The following is a 23,931-nucleotide window of genomic DNA, read 5'->3' as shown; positions in this document are numbered from 1 at the left end:
GGTCCCGTGAGAGTGAAAGAAAATGACAAAAAACTCCGTATATAATAAATACTCCAAATAAATAAAGAATAGAAAAAGGAAAGGCAAACATAACTCACGACAGTTGCGGAGCAAAGTGAGTGAGGTGCGAGGGAGAGAATCTGTTTAGCTAAGAATCAACGAGAAAGGAGATGGCGAACGAGGAGGCGGAGAAGAAGAAGAATACATCTTCTAGTGAAGCTAAACAGCCTTTGAAGACGGCGAAGAAAAAAACATTAGGATGGATGGAATGGTTACGAGGATGGTTCTATTTGGTTTACGAGATGCTTTTTCAAAGGATATTAGCTAGTCATTTGCAGAATCCTATGCCTCTTCCTCCAATTAACGACGTTACTTGCATCGTTACTGGTTCTACCAGCGGTATCGGCCGGGAAATCGCTCGGTATGCTTTACTTTATGATTATTGCTCTTTGCTTGAAGAAAATTTGAGATTCTGCTGCTAATTCGAGTAATTTACGAAGGAAGACGGATTTGCTTATTGATTATAGTGAACTAGTGGAGAAATAGCTTATAGAGTCCGCGTTGTAAGAGCTTAAACTAATTTAAAGTGTGATAATGCTTTGTTTTGAAGTCTCATCTACATTTTTGTTTCCTATTTTTATTCTTTGTTTTGTGATTCGTCAACAAAAGAAGATGGAGAAATGAATTTTGTGCTGTTTGTTCCTTTTTCTCATTGAAGTCTCAATTTAATAGGATATGTTGCTCAGGAAGTTACTGGCTATTTGAAGCTGCACTGTGCACTTCAGTATGAAACTTGCAGTTGTTCTCCTTGCAGACAGAACTTTATACTGGGATACATTACTAATTCGTAATACTTGTTTGCAATGGCTGTCCTAGATGAAACTTTCTAAACTGGACTTTCAATCATCTGCAGTTGTGCATGTACAGGAGATAGAACTGGTTATCTATTTTGTTTTAGGTTTGCTTTCCAGTTTAAGAAACTCTGTAGTATAATACCTTTCCTGGTGGGCTTCAATTAGCCATTTTGGATTACCACAGAAGGGGAACAGATTTGAAAAGGGAGGGTAATTTGGTATCTTTAAAATCTTGGCATTGAGGTCAATTCGGAGTTAGTAGGTTACTTTAGGCACTCCACCATCTGGTCACAGGAATGGAGAAAAGGTAGTTGTTTGCTTGGAATGCCAAGAATATTCTCGTCATATGTATCATCCCGAGCGTTTAGTGTTCCTTCTAATTCCCAATAATGCTAGCAATCTTTGTCCTCCTCTAATTTGGTTTCTCTAAGAGATATGATAGTGAATTTGATTCAATTTTAACGTCGACTGTAACTCACAGAAAAGTACACCATTAAATGGTGTAGAGCTTGGGAAACAATGTCTTCACAGTTGTCTAGTATTAGTATCTCCTGTAATGCCTTCTTATTTGAAGTTTGGTATCTCATGGTAAATGGCACCACACACTCGATATCAGCTACATATCAAATCACGTGGGAAGTGTTCTGGTGCCTTTAGTAGTTCAAGAGGATGAAAAATGTGAAACAGAATCCCGACTTCAGGGCCACTCAAGAGTGCAAGATGGCTTATGAGATTGCTCTATGAAAGAGATAACAATTTGTTATTTAATGTTTCGTTAGTAACATGCTATTTTCTGTCAAGTTTGGATATTTCCTTATTGAGAAAGATGTCCTTTTGGGATATCACATTTAAACTTTTGGATGAAATAACTTGCTCTATTTATGTGCCTGATGAAACAATTATTCTTGCCTTAATTCCCGTTGGAAAACAATCTGGAACATGTAAACAGTTTAACCTTTTATTACTATTGCTGTGAGAAAGCTGTGAAATGCTTTTAGCCAATTATCTATAACTAACAAATAAATAGAATAACTTTGAACTTGCCAACTGCTAATGAAAGAACGGAATCCAAGCATATACTAATACCTATTTAAGGTAAAAGGAGGAAATATGAATAACTTTTGTGCTCCTGAAACAAAGAAATTGAATCAGAATTTATCTTCTTCCCTTATCGGTGTTTCCTTTTTTGCTTTCTCTAATCCTTATTTGGTGGCTGATAGCCGTTGAGCTCAAAAGTACTGAAAGTTGATCCATCTAATTAGTGGTCTAGCTTTACTAAGACACATTCAATTTTCTATTTATTTTGCGAGTAGTCTTTTTTTCATATTTGATAACTCAAAGCGAAAAAGGAGTAGATCTTTGTTTCATATCTGACTGCGAGTAATTTCCCATCCAATCTACATCCCTGATCCTACAGTATGTGTTCCCTAACATGATTATCCTAAGGATATCCATTAATCAGGGTCTGATGCGTTTTTCTTCTGCGATAAAGAATGTTACACCATATGATTTTCACACCCTTTCTTTATATTGTTATCTTCATTATTCTGTTGAATCGGTAATTCTCTTCTTACTCATCTTTCAGATACAACGATTTGGAAGAAGTTTTCTAGTCCATTTTCTCTAATGTACAAAAATTCTGCTTTTGCATTAGACAGGCAGTTGGCAGAAGCAGGGGCACATGTTGTTATGGCTGTCAGAAGCACCAATCGCGCACAGGAGTTAATACGGAAATGGCAGGAAGAATGGTCTGGCAAGGGCCTTCCACTCAACATTGAGGTATATTATCTTTCATCTCAAAGTAGTATCAAGTATGTCTAGGAAGTAGTACAGCTGTATGCTATTTTATTACAAATGTTTAAGTCTCAAGAATTTTTAAGTTGGTATTAATGATTCTTGTTCAATGTCAGGAAAATATTGTCCTAATTGAATATAATCTACATTTGTTGCAAGGTCATGGAGCTTGATCTTCTCTCTTTGGATTCTGTTGCACGATTCGCAGAAGCATGGAATGCCCGCATGGCACCAGTACATGTTCTCATCAATAATGCCGGCATATTTTCAATTGGAGGTTACTGCAGTATTAGTTTCTTCTTATTAACTGGCAGCAACCAAAATGTGCACTCTTCTTGTGTGATACTTGAGCTGTGACACATTGAGACAACTATTAGGTTTCAGCTCCATCATGAAGCCTTTCTTACTTAAAAGATAAAAAATAAAAGCTTGCCCTTTCTAACTTGATATCCAATTCTAATCTGTCAAGTGTCATAGCGTGTTTTCATGTTTCAGCATTTTCATCATGTGGTCAAGTCTTCTGTTTGTTTCCTTAGCTTTGAAGTTAGTTATATGTGGAGCTTTATACAAATAACTGTTTCCATGTAACTAAGCCTCTGAAAATCAAGGCCTCAAATCTTTATATTTGTCAAGTTTGTGTATATGTCAAATCATTAATAAAAGAGTTAGTGTATATGTCAGATTCATGCAACACCAAACACATCAGTGATTTTCTTTTTCTACATGGTTAGTCTTAAGATTTTTTCAATAGTTGAGACTTGAGATAATATTGAATCTTAAATGGTCCATTTCCAGCTTCAGACTGGTCGTAAGTTGTGAAGTTCACTAGGGCTACCTGGTAAATATGAAAAGATGATTTATGATTAATGTCAAATAAGAACTTCAGCGAAGTTTATAAGATTTCTACTTTTTGGTATACTTCTTCTATTAGGAGGTGTTTAATGCCCTTTGTTTATAAAATTTATACCTTGATCAAAAGAAAGAACATCAGCAACGTATCTCTTTTCGGCTCTCTTGTCTTTGGATGGAATGTTATAGAAAGATTCAGAAGGTTAAATTCTATTCAATTAGTTACTTGCTTGATATGGGTAAAATGAAGGATGTCTCATGTCTGATTCTGAAGTAGAAGAGCTTGTAGAGCAGCATTTGGGTCTATTACTGGATGATCACCTCGTCATGCTTATGTCTTGTGAGTTCATCTCAAGCATGATTTATAGTGTAAATTAATGTAAAATGTTCTACTATCCTAGGATGAGTTGCAACGGTTTGTCTACATGTCTTGGTCAAAACACAGCTTAGTGTTGTGTATTATTGGAATTGGTTATTGTAGATTTGTAGCAACTTTAGGTTTATGATTGAATATTTCAATATGCACCTTCGGATTGGAAACTATATGTTCCTAGAAATTTTTTCTTTTAAGAACTACATTTATCATGTTCACATTCATGTGTGTACCAGAACTCCCAATCATGATAATAGGTAACCAGAAAATTGTATGCTGGTCACCTGTATTGATCCAATTGCCTTAGCCTGACTTCACGCTTTGGCTTTGGCTTGCATTAGAGTTTTCCTTTGCTAATGCACTAATGCGTGGCTAGTGGGGGTGCATTAAGCGGTTTTAACAGGGACAATACATTGTGTCTGCAATAGAAATATTGGTGCAGCGTTTTACCTGTTTTCTCCTTTAGCTGGAAACTGAATGATTGATATTTGGAGACTTGTGAGACTTTGCTTCTGCCGTTCTAACTTAGGCTAATGAATTGTGTTGTTTTCTACAGAACCACAGAAGTTTTCAAAAGATGGGTATGAGGAACACATGCAAGTGAATCATCTAGCTCCGGCTATGCTTTCCATATTGCTTTTACCATCACTTATTAGAGGTTCCCCAAGCCGAATAGTTAATGTGAATTCTACAGTAAGTGTTAGCAATATGCCCCCGCTATAGATGGATATGTTATACACTCAATTGTTTGTCTCCTCACTTTCGGCACTCAGTTACTGCTTTGAATGATCTTGTTTTTCCATGATATGGATACTTTAAAATGAGTTGCAAACTGAAGTTTCAACATTGGTGAAAACATTTTATCTAGTATGCATTAATTTGAAATAGCTTAAACAACAGGCTTTTCCAAAGCAATGATATACAGCAACATGGAGGTGGTTTAGCATAGACTTCATTCTTTCAGCCTTTGCCTTCCTCATGAATGGTCTGAGCAGAAAAGATATTTTACCGCTTGGGATATTGAAGTTGTCTGTCCTAGATCATTGCTCTTGAATATTATGTGTTAATAATATATAAGGAAATTAAAGATACATACTATTAGGACTTGCTGGACTTTGCCGCATAATGGAACGAGGTGGTGGATAAAGAGTAATTTTGACTTCAAGTTTTAAGAACTGTCGAATTTACTCATTCAATTTGACTATAATGCTATGCCTGAAAGATGATGTAACCATATTTACATTCTTGATTCTCTTTGCTTAGTATGCCTGTCGGAACTTGCCTTTCTTTATTTTATTAGTTCGAATTTAAAATATTGATTGTTGGTAACTCTTTGGTCTGGCTTTGTCTTAGTCTTGCTTTCACTTGAACATGTTGGTTCATTTTATGGTCTAGGTTACTTGCTTATTGGTTTTATGACCTAAATCATTACATTGGATATGAAAAAAGATGAAGCAAATGCAGTAGCTAATGAATCCTATATAATTATGCCAAATTTGGGGTTGAAAGTGAATTAAAAGAACGGATCAGTAGTTATTGAGGCTATTCTCCAACGAAGCCAAGTCTCAAAGTTTGAGGAGGGGTGGATGTAGTTGCTTTGAAATTAATTTATCTTGTAATTTAAGTGATTGCCTCCACTTCAGTTTATGGCTTATGTTACGGCTACTGACAGGAATATAGTTTATTTCATCTGTGTAGATGCACTATGTCGGGTTTGTCGATCCAGAAGATATGAATGTTGTATCCGGAAAGAGAAAGTACACCAGTGTAGTGGGATATGGAGGCAGCAAGCTTGCTCAGGTATTTTCTAAAAGGTTATCAGCTATTACTTGCTAATGGTCTTTTGCTTGTCGTGTTAGCATTAATTGAGATGCTACAACCTGTTTGACTCCACAGCACACCTTAACACAAGTGGCTGCCTAATTGTGTGTGTGTGTGTATATATATATATATATATTCACGATTTAGGAAGGTTGTATTCTGCCTAGTAGATAAAACTTAGGTACCTGAGTTTTTCCATATGATATGCCCCTTCCCTATTGAACAATTCTTTTGTTTCCGCTTCGCTAAAGCCAATAGTTTCTGTTATCCTTCAGAAGCTTTCCTATTTACTTTCAATTTATGCTGATGGAAATACTAGTGGAGATTAATTGTCCATCATCACTCCAACTGTTATTACATCCATTAGGCATAAAGTGCTTAAAAGTGGGTTCGCTCTTGAGTCTGGTCAAGATCATCTAGAAGACATTATTTTTTGGTAATTTGGGATCCAAACATCCAAAGGCACATCTTCGTTACTTTGTTGCATGTCCATTAAGAGCTATTACTGTAATCTCTTAATTCTACAGGTTGATCCAAAAATTGATTTCTGTAGGGAGATGTTCATCTGCTTGTCAAAAGTTGCGCTAATACAAATGTGCAAGTTCATCTAGGAAGTACTCTTTTTTTGTTAAGTTTTTTGTGCACTTCTAATCATCAATGTAGTAATAAATTGGGAAGCCTTTGCATCAGCAGTAAACAACCAGGCAGGGTACATTAAAGCAAAAGATCAAGTATAGAACGCATTGTATATAGCTTCTTATTTGTAATCATTTCAAGCATAAAATCATCTATGATTTATGATAGTTAAAATTGAACTTAAGATGCTAAGCTCTTATTCCTTCTTCTTAGTATGTGTTTCCATTGTAGTTCTAAATAAATCCGGCTTTGTTGATTTTGCTGTACAGTGACTAATCCACTGTGGTTTGGAAGTGCAGATTATGTTCAGTAGCATCCTTCATAAGAGACTACCTGCTGAATCTGGCATAAGTGTAGTATGTAATACTCCTGGAATTGTTCTAACCAATGTTGTAAGTTCTTGATAACTTTGCTATTTGTTCTCTAGTTACCATCTTTAATGTTATTGATACCTTGTCTGGATGTACCCATGTCAAACGTGAGTGATATGGGTGCAGTACTTGGTACAGATCCTTTTTTCAAATTAATTGTGTAAATCCTTTGATATACACTAGAGGTTATTAAAAAGGTAGTCGTAGTCAACCCCGATACTTGCATACGGTGGGGTTGGATACACATGTAAACCATTCCATATGAAAAGCTTCTAGCTTCCATTATTTAATGCTCATATATCTGTTTGTCTTGAAGAGCCTCACATGGTTTCATTTTGAAAGATTCTCTAGAAGAGGTTCTGATACCAACTAGACTTGGCCTTTCACTGATCAGCCTTAGCATGCTCAACTTAAATGCCAAAATAGGCCAATTAAGATGATTTCGTTGCTTCATGTGGTGCCCTTGTGCCTCCATCTTTATTATACCGCTTCCTCTATCAAGCAAGGGTCATGTTTTCAGTGTGTTGAAGATTTACCATATCTTGCCTAACCACTTCACCTTCATACTTCCTTTGGATACCTTTGCCCCTAAGAATTTTTTTGAAAAAACCCTACTAGAGCTAGAGTTCTAAATTTCTTGGATATGACTTTCTTCTTTTCAGTTTCTGTTCTTTTCATTCCTTTATATGATACTTTTTAACAAGTTTGCATATAAAATTGCAGGCGAGGGATCTTCCCCAGTTTTTGCAAGTTGGCTATCGTCTAATACCCTATTTTATATTCAATGCTGAAGAAGGTATGTTATATTCCAGAAAGTAAGAATATCATTTTATAATTTTCTGCAATTGTGAGCTGATATACTTTTAGATAAGGTAAGAAAACTACACAACTCAACTAAGAATAATTTGACCAAAAGGAATATTAGTGATATAAAAGAAACCTGAAGGACCATGCAAGTTAATTTTAGTTAAACAAACAAGTTGTATAAAAAGGGAGAAGGCAGGAGTGCATCTCATCAGAAAGACCAAATGGGAGAAGAGATAAAAACTGAGCTATGCGTGCATTCTTTTTTGGTGCATGCTGGTCCTGGGGAAAGTTTTCTAGACTTCTAGTGGCCTCTTGTTTTACTTAGTTGCTTGGTTATTCGGCATGTGCAGTCTAATTATTTATCTAATCATCTCCATGCATATTACTCAAATAGTTGGTTGCTGCAGGCTCTCGAAGTACCTTGTTTGCAGCTACAGATCCTCAAATTTCCGAGTACTGTGAAATGCTGAAAGCAGATGACTGGCCAGTGTGTGCATACATTTCCCATGATTGTCGTCCCACAAATGCTTCTGAAGAAGCCCATAATATTGAAACTTCTTACAAAGTCTGGGAGAAGACTCTGGAATTGGTTGGCCTTCCTTCAGATGCAGTAGAGAGGCTTATAGAAGGGGAAGAAATTAAATGCCGGTATGGGAACTCCCAGGAGTAACTCTTCAGCACTCGATAAAGTTGTCATGCCTCCAATTCTCTTCTCTTGATCTATTTCAGAAAAGGAACAAAGTAGAAACCTGTATTACGTGAAAAGAAGTTTTTGGCTTTTTGCTTCTAATTCAGCTTCTAGACATGCAACTGATGACATATCAAGAGGCATGGAGTTCTTATGTCCTTAGCATGAAGCCTGATGAAGGTCTGCCTACGTGTTTTAAGTGGAATCCGTTTCCCCATGTCCAAACCTTCTATATAGTTTTTTGTGTTAGTTCTTGTATGCAACATACAAAAATTAACAAACTCTTTTGCCACATATGTTCCAGCACGTCAAAGCTACATGTATCTGAGCTACTTTAGACAATTTGCAAATCATAAGGGTAAGTTTGGACCTTTCTTTTTTGTGTTGTATTTTATTAAGGATGATTGTTGACACACTGTTTTAAAACTCCCATTTCCGTTATGACCCAATGTCAAATTAGAGATGTTAATCTTTTGTGAGTAATTTAAAGCAGTTTTGTATTTCAAATTCTTAAAAATTTTAGAATTGAACTTTTGAAGTTATCTATAATCGAATGTGCAATCCCTCATTCATCTAAAAAGAAAAAGAAAAGGTGAAAGTGTAATTGTCAAAGATAGGGCTGTGTAGTCTGAAGAAACAGCTGCTTGACCAATTGACCTGTCCATCAACTCTGTTCCCAGCAGCTACATTAAATACACAAATACGTGGCATCTTCTGATTCGCGAAAAATCAAATCGTAGTTTGCGGGCTTTTACATGGAAGAAACTATTTGACTTCCTAGTCCCTAACCCAAGAAATTGTCCCTCCCACAAAACCCAAAAAAACAGAAAGCCCAAAATACCATTTCTCTTTTAAAAAGAAGCCAAGCCACCTTTTTACTCTCTATAATTATTTGGATTTGCAACTCCGCCTAAACATGCAAAATCAACTCCCAAAGTTTTTTTCCTGTGTAGCATCAACAACTTATTTGAGTCTTTGAGGTACCTATATATCTCTTTTTTATCTGTTTTGTTTTAGTGATCAAAGATTCCAACTTCAGTAAGCTTTCTCTGTTTTCATCACTCCACTGAAATTATTTTTATCTCTGTTCCTGTTAGTTTCTGCTAATTCTTGATGCAAAACTTATTTGCCTGTTTTACTTGTCATCATAATGTTTTTTTACTTTTTTTCTTATATGCCCCTTTCAAAAACATTAATAATTTGACTTTCACATATTCTAGTGTACTGCTATGTGCCTGTCATTAATCGACGAAAGAGGAAAATTAAATTATTTTCTGATTTGGAATCCTTTTTGAATAGTGTAGGCCCTATCTTTGCCTGTTGAAATGAAGGCAAAACTGAAAACAGAGAAAAAGGCATTAAGTCCAGTTTCTTCAATGGCTTCTTCAAATTATACAAAAAGGAGAAGCTTCAGTAGACCCTCTTGGCTTCTTTGCACTGTTGCTGGTAAATTATTCATACATGTCTATACTCTTTTTTTTTTTTTTTACCTCTTGTAAAAACTTATTAGTTTTTATTTTATATAAATATGCTCCTTTATTGGAACCATCTAGACGTCATTAAAGTGCGTTAAAAATTATTAAATTTTAGTTTCAAATTCAAGTAGAGGCAAAAATATCGATCACCGCAGCATGGTTCACAATGAGATCATTATTTTTAGACTACTTTTTATAATCATGCCGTTCGAGTTAACATGCTTAAAATTTAGAAATTTATCGAGATTTTATTAAATAGTAAATGAAAATTGTACCATGGTCTTGTTTAATTGTTGTAGTTTCGTGGGGGGGGGGGGGTCCATTATTCTTAGGTGATGTAAACATTTCTTTCCCTAGGAAAATGAATATTGTGTACACACCTCTGTATTTGAAGGGTAATACTGTTATGAAATGTGAATTTCTTTATAATATAAAATATGATAAAATCAGAAAGTTATTTTCAAAAAACTGTGTCCTTTTCTTATTTATGTCTGTTGCAGTTTCTACCTAAATAATTTAGAATCTTTTGCAAAACCCTTTTTTACAAGTTTTTTTTTTCAAAAAATAAATTTGAATTCGAAATAGAGGGACTCATATATTTAATTTTGTTAGATGCCGTGTTGCAGAATGAAAATGATTTTTTTGCTTTCTTTACAGTATCTTTTTTTTTTTTTCTGTTTTTATTTTTCTTTTCTGAAACTTTATCTGTACCTAAGAGTAGTAGCTTTTAATTTCAGAACAACCATTTTTCTTTTTTGGGTACTAGAATCCAATGTAATTTTAAATCTTGTCTTTTTTTCTAATTTTATGTATGAAATCATGTGCTTTGGTGGTTCACAAGATTATATAAGATCTTTTTGACTTGTGATGAATAACTTTTATATACTTAAAGTGAAATTGTTAAACCGTTCTATAAAAAATGACATCTAGTTTTATGTACTTAAAAAAAATTACAATTCATTTTTGATGGAACGTTTAACAACGTACTTATAAGCTTACCAAAAAAACAACTAAAAGAGGTCACATGGTGGTGTTTTTAACTTTTGATCTTGGCTTAAAATAAATATTTATTCATTACTTTCTTAGAAGAATTTATGGGTTACGTTATCTCATAAAATTTATGGAGTGAATTGAATTATTTCTTGTTAAGTACTCCATTTTGATTTTCTTTAAATACCTAATAACATTTCCATTGTGCATTTTCTTTTGCTTTAATTAATATTCAAATAAAATATTTGAATAAAAGTAGATGTAAAAAAAGAGACTTTTTCTTTCTTTTCCAGGGTTAGGAATTATTAATCAATGATAATCAACAAGTTAGAAGTAATATGATATACAAGAATGGAGTGTTGATTAATTAGTAATTTTCTCTTCAAAGAAATAAAACATTTCTTATGGAGACGATATACATAAATTATACATGAATTTGAAACTAGTGATGACAATAGTCAAAAGTAGTGATTTCATTTTCATGTACATCCAAATTTGTCACTATCTACACATGGGCAAGATATGGGCTTTTGCCATTCAAATTTCAAATTCTTCAACTGTCAAGTAAAATCATAAATCATTAAAATTTATTGTAAAATTCTATTGAATTTGAGTTGCTTTTGTTCTCATTAGACTTGGATGAGAAGATGAACAAGGTGGCTCTTAAAATCCCAGGAAAAGGCAGTCCAGACAGTTTCGCGGAACGCGCTGACGCCTATTACCAGAAAAGACCTCAGCTTATGGCCTTGCTACAAGAACTGTACAATAGCTATGTGTCTTTAGCAGATCGCTACTGCCAAGCACTAGCCAAGAACCATAATCATCGTCGATATTCATCTCCAGCTCCACCGTTAAGTTACAATCAAAATGGTTATTGTGATGAGGAAGAGTATGGTGGAGATATCATTGATTCTGATGCTGAGAGTTCTTTATCATTTCAGCCTTCCTTTCCACCTTCAACACAAGACAAATTTGATATTGAAATGATTGTTGCTGACTTGGTGATCAGAAATGTGGACTATGATTTCGTCTTAGAGGAGCTGAATCAAGTGGAAAGACAAAGCAATGAGTCATCAAGGAAGATAGAGTTGCAGAAAAGCTTACTGGATGTGATGGAATCAGAGAGGTTGATTCTGTTAAATGAGAATGCTAGACTGGGATACAAGGTGGCTACGTTAATGGAGGAAAACAAGGCGGTGTCTTCAGAATCTTTGTTCATGAAGAGGAAGGTTGCTGAGCTTGCGGGGTGCATATTGAAGATGAGGGAGGATCATAGGGTTTGCATGCTAAGTCGAAAGATTGAGGATCTTCAAGGACAAATATATGGGCTGGAGAAGAGGAACAAAGAGTATTATGATCAGCTTGTGAAGCATGAAGAAGAGAAGACACGTAGGTCTAAATCAATGAAGGTTAAAGGAGAAGCTAACATGAAATATTGCTTTAAAGTTCCTGAAGACGTCGTTGCTGGTATTACTAGGAGCTTTAGTTTTGGAAATCTGAAAAAGGGTAGTGGTGAACACAAGGTAAATGCTAATGCTGAAGTTAAGAAGAAAGTTCCTAAGTTGTGGGATAGGGTCAAGAAGTTTGATATCTTCTTTTGTGGACCTAATTTCAACACAGTTTATTGCTGATGAAAGGACAACCTAAATGTTTACTAAATTGATATTATAACTTTACTAGTATACCGTTAATTGGGCTGGGAGAGAGAGAGACTTAGACTCTTGTATTTTGTATGTTCTACTCCACTCTTTTACCAGGATATGAATGACATATGAAGAAAACTTTGATTGCTGCCCTAATGACAGATAGTGTCTATGATATAGATGGGCAAGATCCTCCAAGATTACTAAGGTTAACATTGCTGGAGATGAACTAAGATTAAGGACGAAAAAATTGCATTATGTTTACATATATATAACATAGACCAGCCAGTAGAGTACCTTCTGCTTACAGACATCATTCTATATACAATGTCAAACTAGACAATGAACTACAACACCACATACGTAACATGTTCAACCTCAGCAATACTTAAATACCTTGGGCAAATTAGATTGACAGTAATCCTAATTTGTATAAACATACAATCTTGTTACTTATGCTGAATTTGCAAGAGCAAGTTTCTCATTAAGCTTTGTAATCCGAGCCTGAAATGGTTAACAATGATAATACATCAGTTGTGAAAAAAAAAAAAAAACAGATATTACGAGGAACAGATAGTTCTCCCCTGTGTGCCTGGGACTCAGCTGACAATCATTTCAGGCCCATAATTCTTTCTTGTCATAAAATATTCACTTTGGATTTTGGAAGGCTTAGAAACATTTTAACAAAACACCAGCCTCCACATGCCTTAGCATTGTGGTGTGCATGGGCAGATCTCTCTACATACAGAAAAAACATGAAGTGTACTGCCACAATCACAAAAAGGTGTGATACCTTTTCATGGGCATGTGGAGATTTTTAGTTTTAGTTAGATATTGAAAGCTTTCTCAGTAACTTGTAGCAAATTCATAACTTGGTAAATCATTTCAGTTCTACTAAGGAATATAAAACTTAAAATCATTTTGTTACTCCAATATTGGTGGCAGTTCTACAATCTTGAAATTTATGTGCGTTTCCAGCTTATCTTGTTGATAACACACTATCAGTTATTAAGATATTACCAATTAAAGAAGAGACATTATTTAATTATTGACATAACAGGCTAGACTAAAGACTTCTACCATGTTATAACCGTATTTTAACTATTACCGCATGAACTATATCGGATTTCTGTCACTTCTAAAATAGCATCTTCATTTGCTTATGTAATTGTGTATTCTTGTTTGATGTCGCCAAAAGTAGATATAAGGAAACCAACCTTGAAAAAGATAAGCTTAAAGCCATATGATTTGCAGTGCAGAACAGATGCCAAGAGTTAAACCAATTCTATTCTAGAATTACAACAAACATGAACTGCACCTTGAAGGATTTTGAGCGACGGATGGACGGATCTAACTCTAAAGCCATGGAGTATGACCTCTCGGCTGCATCGACATGGTCCAGAGCCATCAAAACATCACCTTGGCAGATATAACCCTGTAAAGATTAAATTTAATAAATATTTGCAAGTAGGGATTAGGTGTAGATATAGTTATTTGATGTTCACTTCCTAGTTCCTACAATAATTGCAGGAAGAGAGTATTATTATGCAATCATATATTGTATTTACTGGATTCTAAAGTGAAAATGAAGGGAATTGAGACCTCATGGTTAAACACTAAAGTGAGTATGTTAAATTTAAGCACCAAACATTTAAAAGTTAAGTTTAAGCGCAACCATATGCTTTTCATGTATACTTAAGTAGAAGTAACAAATAATCAAATTACTTCAGGATAATTGGGAGCAATATTTAACGCCTCCTTAGAATCTTCGAGTGCCTCGGCCAAATTTCCCATTGCCAACTCTGCAGCACACCTGATTGAAGACACTTATTTCAGCATCTTGTTCACATGCATTCTGATCATCTAGACAACAAGGCAATAGTGACCAAATATTAAATATAAATTTGGACACTGGAACAAAATCAAGTGATCCAAGAGTTTTCAAATAACTTCAAGAAAACTCAGTAAATAATTAGGAAGGAAGCCATGAGCAAAAAATGCCAGGACCTACACTCAAGGAACAGAATCTGATGTTGTTTTCACTAAAAATTGTAACACGTTCATGTGAATAACAGAGAATTTAGTGTATCCTTCAAATTTATTTGATTACAAAAAGTCCTAATTTTCCATAAAAAAGAGATTTTAAACACAGTAAACCTGTCTTTGAGCATAATATGAACACCTCCAAACGGCTTTAGAGCAATAGCCTGCACAAAAAAATGGCAACATCAGTAACGATAGGCACCAATCTTGCATTAGATACGACAAATAGGCCATATCTAAAGGAGACCTGTAAAGCTAAAATATAAGTAACGATGGCAACATAAAAATAGTGAAAGGAATATAGCATCATGTTAACTTCAATGACCTTAGTTCACCCTGTTGATTGTAGAAAGCTGCAGATTACTTCCATTGGCAGAAATCCTAATGCACTAGCAAAAAAGATCTGTAATTAAAGATTTACAATTTCTTTCTGGTACTGACAAAACACAAATCTGTGACTGGTGAATGGAACTGGTATCTACAGCTTAGCATTTTGATTCTCTCATTACCACTTGCTAAATATAAAATTCAGTACTTCAATTCTCAAGGCAACTAGGAAAGGTGCTTAAGAAATAAAATTACATCAGACATCGGAAATGAAGAGCATCCTTGAAACAGACTAGATAATAGATTGACTGCAAAGCCTAGGTCTTGAGGGAAAATGTTCTCATAATACATATCTTGTCTAGGCTTTTCGAATTTTGAAGGATATCATTTTTTCCGCCTTGGTCAAGCTATGTTGCTCGGACTCTTACAAAATATCAACGTGTGCGTGTCGGATTCTCCAAAAATAGTGTATTTTTGGAGAATACAACCCGGGTGTGGCATTGTAAGTGAAGAGTACGTGCAACTAAGGTCATAAGTATCCGTCTGAGATAAGAAATTCTTCACATCAAATAACTTGAATGCGGAAGTTGTTCCGAACTTTTGAACCTCAAGCTTCTGATAAACCGTGCCATCTCTGTGTTGAAAATTATGTGAATCAATGGCATTCTCTTTTTTTAATAGTTTCTTCACCATTATTAATTTTTATCATGAAAATACTTGGATGGTCTCAAATTCACTATGCTAATCAGAGTAGTATTTGATGCATTGATATTCATTCCAACGCACTCTATCCCATTAAGACAGTAGCAAAAAGCTCAATGGTCAGTCTCAGTAGGATACCCTTTTAAATTTTTGATCCATAGCATTCATCAGAAGCATTTCAAAGAATTATCTTCAGCAAAATTTGATTTAGTGTAATTCAGCAAAGTATGAAACCACACACCTGTGAGAGCAAACCATGAGCCTCAGAGAAATTACCATTACCCATCTCATCTTCAGCTCTTTTCCTCAACGCTAAAGCCTCCAAACTTCTCCTACTCTCTCCTTCAACATCATCCCTACCAAGGCACACGAACGCCATAACTTCAGCAGTTCGAGTGGGAGTACCAACGTGCTTGACATATACAGCACCAGGTAAAACGACGACATTAGGTCCAGCCCCGCAACGGCCAAGACATCCACAGGAATTAACCGCTACAAAGGGAGGAGCAATTCCAGATAAAACTTGAAGGGTATCCAAGGATCCCTGTTTCCTGCATGCCCTCTCTGTGCAAACTCGAATTTCCATCTTCCTTTCTACTTCTTCTTCTTTTACTGATGATGCTTTGATTCGTGTATTGTTAATGGATTTGAATTTGGGAAGTGGAAAGAGGAGGAACAGAGAAAAGGGTTGCTGAGAAATGCTTCTGAGAGTGCTCAAATGGATTGCACTCATCGTTTTACTCAAGTTACTTCTTGTTTCTCCGATTTCTTCTTTACTCTTTTGCTTTCTTCATTGAGAAAAATTGCTCGCCGGAGAAATGACAGAGTGTGCAGCGGTTTAAGGCGGGTACCGGATAATGGAATGTTCTTCTCTTCTATTTGAGCCATCCAAACATAATCCTTTGACTTAGCTCAATGACTCAGGTTAAAAATCATGTTTATATATTATGTTTTTATGAATACTTAAATTATTCGAATTATTTACTTTTTTTTATTACTTTTTCGTTCTTAATTACTTGTCGACTGTGTTCACATAGAAATGTGCGGTAATATGTTACATCATATTTGCTAGTTGAAAAAAAGTTTGACGTTTGCTAGTACATTAATTTTAAACGTATTGCTTTTCTAAGAGTATTTTGATTTGGTGATAGATTTTGATATATTATATATGATGACAACATGTTGAATTTAAATAGAGAAACAGAATTAGGTTTTACGTAAGTCAGTTAGTATCTTAAATTGAGATATAATTATTATTGTTGGTTTAAATTTGAATTAAATATTCAAAGTCATAGCACAGTTGAATTTATTTTTTGACCATAGAACTGTCTTAAATGTTAAAAGAGTGTCAAATAACAAGCCAAACAAGAAAATTTTGATCAGCAATTTGGATACACATTTTTAGAAACTACAATATTGCGAGGTGTCTCTAGTACAAGCACTCTTTAGGCATTTGATTGAATCTTGCAGTATCCTTACAATAATCATACACCAAGTACTTGTTTTGAACCATTTTGAATTGGCGTTTTTTGCTCTTTTCTAGCCCATTCTTGGATGGTTTATCCCACAAAAATTTAGCTAACTTGCCACATTTTGCACCTGCAGCAATTGTGTCCTCACCACACAAATCACAAGCATCGATCTCGAACGATCGAAATGTCGTAACAAATGGAGAGTGGCTCCAGTTTGTCTTCACTCTCCCTCCTTGTGTAGCCCAGTCATCTGCATTCCACAACGATCCATAGATTCCCATGCCTTGATTTTTCGGATATGGAACACCTTTTTTCTCCTTGTTTTTGAACACTCTAATTGGAATATCATCAACTGAAAAGCTGTGAAAGATTCAGGGGTCGACTAAAACTAGTCATTGTTACCGTAGATTTGACTCATATACACTGATAATATAAAATTCTAAAATAGTAACACCCTCGGTCCTACGGAGTTGCACCTCTACATGTTTCACGGAAAGAACATATTTAGAGATATGGTTCAAGTAGAATTACTTACATGATAGAATGATGATTCCAAAAGAAAGAGTAAGTGTGGAAGTCCGTTGTTGGATCGAACCACAGACCGTGCCTCTGCTCTCGATCTCCGCTGCCATTCACGTAGATATTTGTTTGTACTAGGTATGGTTCCCCTGAAACATTCCCAAGAAATTCAAAGTCCAGTTCGTCGTGATTAGCTCCTTCTGATGACATCTACAAACCACATATTTCCAGCAATTAGTAGCATTAGGCCATAAGTTATTATAGTTTGAAGAAACAATATGTTAGATCTTGATATTTATTTGACGTGGTTTTTGTCACGTACATAAAATGCAATAACTGTTCCGGCTGAATCTCCTTCAACTAGTTTGATCTGTGCACTGGCTTTCCCGAACAAATATTTGAACCTCGACTCAAATCCGCAGCCTTTGTGAATATGAACATAATTAATCAAATGGCTATGTAATTATATTGCCTTGAATAGGCATAAATATAAGATATGAAGTGAATTAATGAAGTCTTACCAGAAGCGCTGTCAAGGGAGAGAGTAACTTCGTCTCCTACAACAGCAATATGGTCCGGTGCCCAGCTGGACTCGAAAACATCAGTGAAGTTGACACCAACCCCTGGGTTTAGTAGCATAGATAGGATCAAAAAGACAATCATAAAGGATGACATTGCTGTCTAGAACTTGAAGATAGATTAATTTCAGAGTCCAGAAGAAAAAAGTTCAGGTCTATCGGTCTGTTAGGAAAAGCGCCAATCAAGAACTTGGAGCCACTCTAGTTTTATTTACATAAAAGTTGTTAACATAGTATTACTAAACAATATATTTTTTATATTAGTATCATGGAGTACAAAAAGCAAGAGAATATGTTTTGGTGGCAGCCATGGTACAGTGGACTGTTTGTCAGCAAAGCAGCCTTTTTCTTCTCTTGTTTACTACTATATATATTCTTACTTTACCAAATAAACTGATTCTTTGCTGCACTCCACTAAGGCACTAACTACAAGTTTTTATAGTAAATATTCTACAGTGGAAACTTCAATGACAGTCTTTATTAGAAGACATTATGGGAGGGAGGAACAAGTGGGAAGTTAGTTATTAGGTAGTTAGAGTGAAGCAAACAATACAGTATATATATACTGCCAAAAGTTATGAATGGCAACAACCCACCCACTAAAGTATCAGAAAACGCACTATGATTTTGTGACTGAATGAAGAAGGGAATAAACAAGGATAAATTATTCCAACCTGCAATACAAATCCCCAGAAGAGTAGTAGGATAATAAGCACTCCGTTACTTATTCATAAAGTTAGGGGGATTTCAAATTGGTTGAATTGCAGTGAGTAAATTCCATTAGTTATAAGTGAGAAACTAGATGAAGTATCTTCAAAAATAGCCAAAGTCAAACGGCAAGCACATTACGGGTCCAAGTAAAGGTGGATCCAGGATTTGAAGATGACTGGACACCTCTATCCTTAACATAGTCATGGGAAGTACTGATTACAGGGTGAGAAAGATGAAATCACCTTTGAACTCTTTGATATAGAAAATTCAGGTTACTTAAAAATATATCATGGTGATAAGTGCTAAGTCAAAACAAAAATCTGAAATTCTGCGACATTTAAATAGTACTGCAATCTCTTCATATGACTCACCCAATCAATATACCTCCTGTTACGCATACTAGAGTTAAGCCCTGGCGGCTACACACTGGCCATAGGAAGAAGGAATGAGTTAAGCTGCCAGGCCGTATGTACTAGGTGAAGTTGAGATTAATAGACAGTAGATACCCATAGGCCCCTCCTCCACCACCTGGAGAGTAATGCTAGTAGCCACTGTTCAAGCTCCAAGAGTGATAAAAATGGAAGGATGCATCTGGTAAAGAACTAAACAGAATGAACCTATTAAAATTAAGAGATATAGAATCTCATGGATAAAACACTCTGAGGAATCTTATCAGACACTAGCAGATCAAAACTAGAGGCAAGTAGAAGTTGCTTTTTGACCTAATTGTGAGCGTTCTATAACTGGTATCAAGTTATATGGAGAAGTAATAATTACAAAGTGATTTTGTCACAGTCAGCTCACTCTTGTAATGACTTGTAAAAAAACTCAAATCTGTCTGTTTGAAGTCGAAGTAGAAGAAGGCATATCCTGGGCATGAAAGGCTACATGGCAAACAGACTGACTGTGATCCACCTTTTAAGTAACTATCCATGAAGTCCTTTAGCAAAAGCTTAAGAGTAATCAGTCTCTTGAGTTAACAAATTGAGAATGAAGTTCTTTAACACATCCGCACAGTGAAGAAAAGAGATCCTTTCAACTAACTATCCCTGAAGTAGCTGGCAATGCAGAAAACACCACTACAACATGTAGGGCAACATAAATCATATTGTGTGACCTGGCGCTAAAATGAGGGCTTGTACTGCAACTTCAATCTTGGAAAAGTGTGCCCCCATGATGACAACGTTATCTGGACCAGCAAATGAAAAAGCTTGTCATCCTTCACCCAATTAACATAATCAAGACATTTTTCTTTGATCCATAAAGTACTGCACAAACAGGAGTATAAGCAGAAAAAGAAAAAAGAACAACCTACTGTACAACAAATCCAGGAAACAGGACCTACAATGACTCGTAATAACACCTGAAATGGTGGATTAGAAAAAATCTGATTAGAACCATCGTACAAGTTTTTTAGAGAACTCTCCATGCAGGAAGGAGACAATGACATAGTTAAACATAGCATGCAAGCCACTATAGGCATAATCGCATAAGTTCGCAGACAAGCCAGATGCATTCAAAAAACAATTTGCCTTTTAACACCAAATAGGGACCAGCTGGTAAGGTAATTGTCAAGCAATCTTGTTATCATTCCTCTTTTGGGGTAAGAAAAGAAAGAGAAAAAGGAAGCCTAATTTCCAGGCAGATTAAATGGTAGCTTTTCGATTACTCGAACTTTGAAACCCTTAGACAAAAAGTTAGTTGTCTACTACATATAAACTAGAATAGATGCATCTTACTGTGGTCAACTCTTGTCAAATGATAGAAATGGGGGAGTAAACAATTGGAGAGCTACCTGCATAAAATATAGGTGTCTACTGACCACCTCTTCTGATGTCTTTGATGAACCAAAAAATGGTAATAATATACATTATATATTCTTTGCCAGCTTCTCTTTTAGAATCAGGCTCTTCCAACCAGCTCCCTCTTTGGAGATGAGAATGATGTAGACTTGGCAATTCATGTTTGTATTACCCAGAACACCTTCATCTCCAGAGAGAAATCCTGTTCTTGTTGTTGAAAGAATAATGCGTGGTTTAGGGAGAAAACCAGTGAACTCTTAAAAATAGATGGGGATGTTCTTCAAGAAAAAGTAGAACTTGGTTCTTCATGTAATTCATTACATAGGTTCAAAGCCCAACTTAGAGAGACCATAATTGCAACAGTCACGACCACAAGCTTTGGATCAGAGCTGCAACTAGGCTACGCCCATCCCTTAAAGTAAATTTTGATTAGCATCATCACCCAAGGAATAAATTGCTGAAGTCCCCAAATGTTGATGACATCCGGTTATAGACTAGGGAAAGCACAAACCGAATGAAATGATCCAAAATCATCCATCCATAGCTCACCAATAATCCCCACATGAACATGATCCATCTCTAAAGTGATGGAACCTACTTGAATCTCGCACAGTGATCTCCCTTCCAACTATTTTTGAGATAACTTTAATTGCAGCATGACAATCCACACAAGCTCGCAAGTTTTTCATAATAATAATGGGTGATCCTTCTGGAGTATTAATTAATGCAAACGCAATGGCCAACCTCTCACTGTGATATTTGAGTGATTCTATTTTCATTTCTTCATCCACATTTTGAAGGGTACAACTTGTATCAGGTTTGTGTCCTTCCTTGTCCATTAGCTCAACCAATGAGTTAATTTTTCTTCTAATCTGCTCAGTTTGTGGATGGGTCCTATCGTTTGCAGTGAATACATGAACTCTGTGGTCAATCTCAACCCAGCTATAGGCAGTGACCTTTTTAACTCCCCGTTCCCTCATAGCCTTCTTGACTTTTGCCGCATTTTCCCACTTGCCTGCTTCTGCATAGATGTTAGACATGTTGACATAAGCAGCAGCATCTCTAAGAGCGTCCATCTTGAAAAGTTGGTCAGCAGCCTTTTTGGCGAGGTCTTGATTCTTATGAATTCTGCATGAGTTTAAAACTGAGGACCACATGACCTCATCCGGTTCAAATGGCATTTCAGAAATCAGATTCTCTGCTTCATTGAATCGTCCACTTCTACATAACACGTCAATCATCGTTGCATAATGTTTTCTCCTTGGATCAAGATTATATACTTGAGTCATGGAATTAAAATACCATAATGCCTTTTCAACAAGCCCACGGTGGCTGCAGGCAGTTAGTACACTGAGGAAACTAACAGAATCAGGGTAGAGACCTGATTCAATCATATCTGCGAAGGAGTTAAATGTGGCTTCAGCATCACCATTCTGAGCATATGCCGAAATCAGTGCATTCCAACATACTATATTCCTTTCAGGCATCTCTTTGAAAACTTTAATAGAATCTTTCATGGACCCACAATTTGCATACATGTCTACAAGAACACTGCCAGAAAAAACACTAGACAATAATCCCAGTCTGATCACAGCTGAGTGTAATTGCTTCCCAAGAGAAACTGAAGCCAAATTAGCTGAAGCTTTTAAAGTGCTAGCAAAAGTTGCCTGGTCACCGTGAACATTTTCTCTATTCATCTCCTTGAACATTTTGAGTGCCTCCTCATGAAAACCCTTCTGAACATATATTGAGATTATGGCTGTCCATGGAACAGAGTTTCTGTAGGCAAGATTTGTAAATATTCTGTTGGCATCCTCAAATTTTTCACACTTTGCATACATGTCAACAAGGGCATTTCCTACTTGTACTTCTGAAATAGCTGTTGTCACCACTGCCTGTGCATGGGTTTGTCTTCCCATTGCTAAATTTAGTTCTGCCGCAGCTACACTCAACATTGTGGCAAAAGGAAAATTCTTTCTGTCAAATGATGTACCCTGTAGCCTTTTGAAGATATCAAACAATTTCTCATACTGCCCATTCCATGCATAACCTGTGATAATTATGTTATACGAAACACCATCTAACTCGGGCATCTCATCAAAGAGATTCTTTGCTAAATCTATATAGTCATGCTTAGAGTAGAAATCAAGCAATGCATTTGCAACAAATATGTCCCAGACATAGCTTGTCTTGATAGCAAGTCCATGAATTTGCTGGCCAAAAATAACTTCCTCTGATCCAACACTCATACCTAGCATTGCTGCAAAAGTAAAACCTGAAGGCTGAAAATCCATATTCCGCATTTGCATAAAAAGTTTCAATGCTTCTTCACGAAAACCATATTTTGTGTACCCTGTTATCATCACATTGAAGCTTACTGAATCTTTAGTTGGCATTTCACTGAAGAGCTGAGACGCTATATCGAGGCAGCAAGTTTTGCAGTATGAATCTATCAGACTGTTGAAAACAATAAGACTTGCACTAAATCCAAATCTAATGATATGGGAGTGAATCTGAAGTACTTCTTTTAAAGTAGTTGTATCATCAGAACCCGATAATAGAGTTGCAAAGGTGATATGATCCGGCTTAACCCCCGACCTAAACATCTCAGTGTAAAGATTAAAAGCTTCTTTAGGCTGATTGTTCTGAGAGTAACCACCAATCATTATAGTCCATGAAATTTCATTACGAGAGAACATGCTATCAAACAACTCCCTAGCACGAAAAAGATTGTGAGACTTCACATAACCCGAAACCATCATGTTAACTGAGCTAGTGTTTCTGTAAGGCATTTCATCAAACAGTTCACGTGCCTTTGCTATTTGATTTTCTCTTATCAAATCCTTCAGTTTGAAGTTAAAACGAGAGATTTCTGGGTCAAAACCCGTTTTCACAATGCGGGCATCTACTGGAACATCAACAATGCTTTCACTACATTTCATAATCAACATTTAATTAGAACTGTTCCATAAACCAAAATACAATGAAAACTTAAAAGAAATAGTAATAACAAGAAAGCAAAAATACCTGAAGACACAATAAAATCTCTTGGAGAACATTCTAATTGCACCCCATGGATTTTTAGCTCTTGAATTTCCCATTGTGGTGCAAGAATAACAAAAAAGATTAAATTTTTACAAGTTCAAAAAACCAAGAAGACAGAAACCCTACTTTCTGGCAAGGAAAAAAAGTTCAGTAAGCACAAAAATTAGTTGTAGTATTTAATCAACACAAAAAGTATTTAACAAAGTTAAGTGTGCTTATGTTCAGTAAGCCTTGTAAACCTGACAAATTATCCAAGGTAAAAGAGACCTATTACTATTTACTATTAAAAAAAACATCTTCATATAATCATAATATACAAGTTTAACTTTTTAGAAAATATATAGTTTGGAAGTTTCAAAAATAAAAAATTACTAGTATTTATTTTGTCTAAATTCATTTATATTACTCCCTCCATTTTAAATTAATTAAAT

The 23,931-nt window shown here is 35.7% G+C and overlaps 5 protein-coding genes across 13 annotated transcripts; 2 read left to right on the top strand and 3 right to left on the bottom strand.

Moving 5' to 3' along the window:
- Nucleotides 1-71: 71 nt before the first annotated feature.
- Nucleotides 72-8,546, top strand: FEY (retinol dehydrogenase 12). Its single transcript, NM_001320434.1, has 8 exons — nucleotides 72-421; nucleotides 2,513-2,633; nucleotides 2,808-2,925; nucleotides 4,427-4,563; nucleotides 5,569-5,670; nucleotides 6,627-6,719; nucleotides 7,422-7,494; nucleotides 7,913-8,546. Exons 1-8 carry the CDS (start codon nucleotides 171-173, stop codon nucleotides 8,173-8,175), a joined length of 1,158 nt encoding a protein of 385 aa, NP_001307363.1. The 5' UTR covers nucleotides 72-170; the 3' UTR covers nucleotides 8,176-8,546.
- A 424-nt stretch (nucleotides 8,547-8,970) lies between these two features.
- On the top strand, nucleotides 8,971-12,457 carry LOC101266916 (kinase-interacting family protein). 2 transcript variants are annotated; one of them, XM_004235436.5, is made up of 3 exons: nucleotides 8,971-9,173; nucleotides 9,493-9,639; nucleotides 11,292-12,457. In XM_004235436.5, the coding sequence occupies exons 2-3, from the start codon at nucleotides 9,519-9,521 to the stop codon at nucleotides 12,287-12,289; spliced, it is 1,119 nt and encodes a 372-aa protein (XP_004235484.1). In that variant the 5' UTR covers nucleotides 8,971-9,173; nucleotides 9,493-9,518; the 3' UTR covers nucleotides 12,290-12,457. The 2 variants fall into 2 exon arrangements, with proteins under 2 accessions (XP_004235484.1, XP_010318344.1); XM_010320042.4 differs by having other exon boundaries at nucleotides 8,980-9,173; nucleotides 9,498-9,639.
- Nucleotides 12,458-12,536: 79 nt separating this feature from the next.
- LOC101257642 (uncharacterized) lies at nucleotides 12,537-16,334 on the bottom strand. The gene is made up of 5 exons (XM_004235348.5): nucleotides 15,615-16,334; nucleotides 14,459-14,508; nucleotides 14,027-14,114; nucleotides 13,620-13,736; nucleotides 12,537-12,805 (listed from the first exon to the last, which is right to left on the bottom strand). The coding sequence occupies exons 1-5, from the start codon at nucleotides 16,104-16,106 to the stop codon at nucleotides 12,755-12,757; spliced, it is 798 nt and encodes a 265-aa protein (XP_004235396.1). The 5' UTR covers nucleotides 16,107-16,334; the 3' UTR covers nucleotides 12,537-12,754.
- A 344-nt stretch (nucleotides 16,335-16,678) lies between these two features.
- LOC101257347 (xyloglucan endotransglucosylase/hydrolase protein 9-like) lies at nucleotides 16,679-20,588 on the bottom strand. The gene is made up of 7 exons (XM_010320041.4): nucleotides 20,449-20,588; nucleotides 19,965-20,016; nucleotides 19,771-19,842; nucleotides 17,886-17,987; nucleotides 17,687-17,787; nucleotides 17,381-17,574; nucleotides 16,679-17,205 (listed from the first exon to the last, which is right to left on the bottom strand). The coding sequence occupies exons 1-7, from the start codon at nucleotides 20,452-20,454 to the stop codon at nucleotides 16,803-16,805; spliced, it is 930 nt and encodes a 309-aa protein (XP_010318343.1). The 5' UTR covers nucleotides 20,455-20,588; the 3' UTR covers nucleotides 16,679-16,802.
- Nucleotides 17,729-23,777, bottom strand: LOC101257052 (putative pentatricopeptide repeat-containing protein At2g01510). Of its 8 annotated transcripts, none has more exons than XM_069295192.1 (7): nucleotides 23,483-23,777; nucleotides 20,449-23,386; nucleotides 19,965-20,016; nucleotides 19,160-19,842; nucleotides 19,025-19,079; nucleotides 17,886-17,987; nucleotides 17,729-17,787 (listed from the first exon to the last, which is right to left on the bottom strand). In XM_069295192.1, exons 1-2 carry the CDS (start codon nucleotides 23,554-23,556, stop codon nucleotides 21,001-21,003), a joined length of 2,460 nt encoding a protein of 819 aa, XP_069151293.1. In that variant the 5' UTR covers nucleotides 23,557-23,777; the 3' UTR covers nucleotides 17,729-17,787; nucleotides 17,886-17,987; nucleotides 19,025-19,079; nucleotides 19,160-19,842; nucleotides 19,965-20,016; nucleotides 20,449-21,000. The 8 variants fall into 8 exon arrangements, with proteins under 8 accessions (XP_069151293.1, XP_069151296.1, XP_069151297.1 ...); XM_069295195.1 differs by lacking the exon at nucleotides 19,965-20,016 and having other exon boundaries at nucleotides 19,160-19,255; nucleotides 19,771-19,842; XM_069295196.1 differs by lacking the exon at nucleotides 19,965-20,016 and having other exon boundaries at nucleotides 19,160-19,244; nucleotides 19,771-19,842.
- Between the last annotated feature and the right edge of the window lie 154 nt (nucleotides 23,778-23,931).

Source organism: Solanum lycopersicum, chromosome 3 (assembly GCF_036512215.1).
Source record: "Solanum lycopersicum chromosome 3, SLM_r2.1".
NCBI classification, from domain to species: Eukaryota; Viridiplantae; Streptophyta; class Magnoliopsida; order Solanales; family Solanaceae; genus Solanum; species Solanum lycopersicum.
Note: the sequence above shows the minus strand (reverse complement) of the source record. Positions and strands in the feature narration are given on the sequence as shown.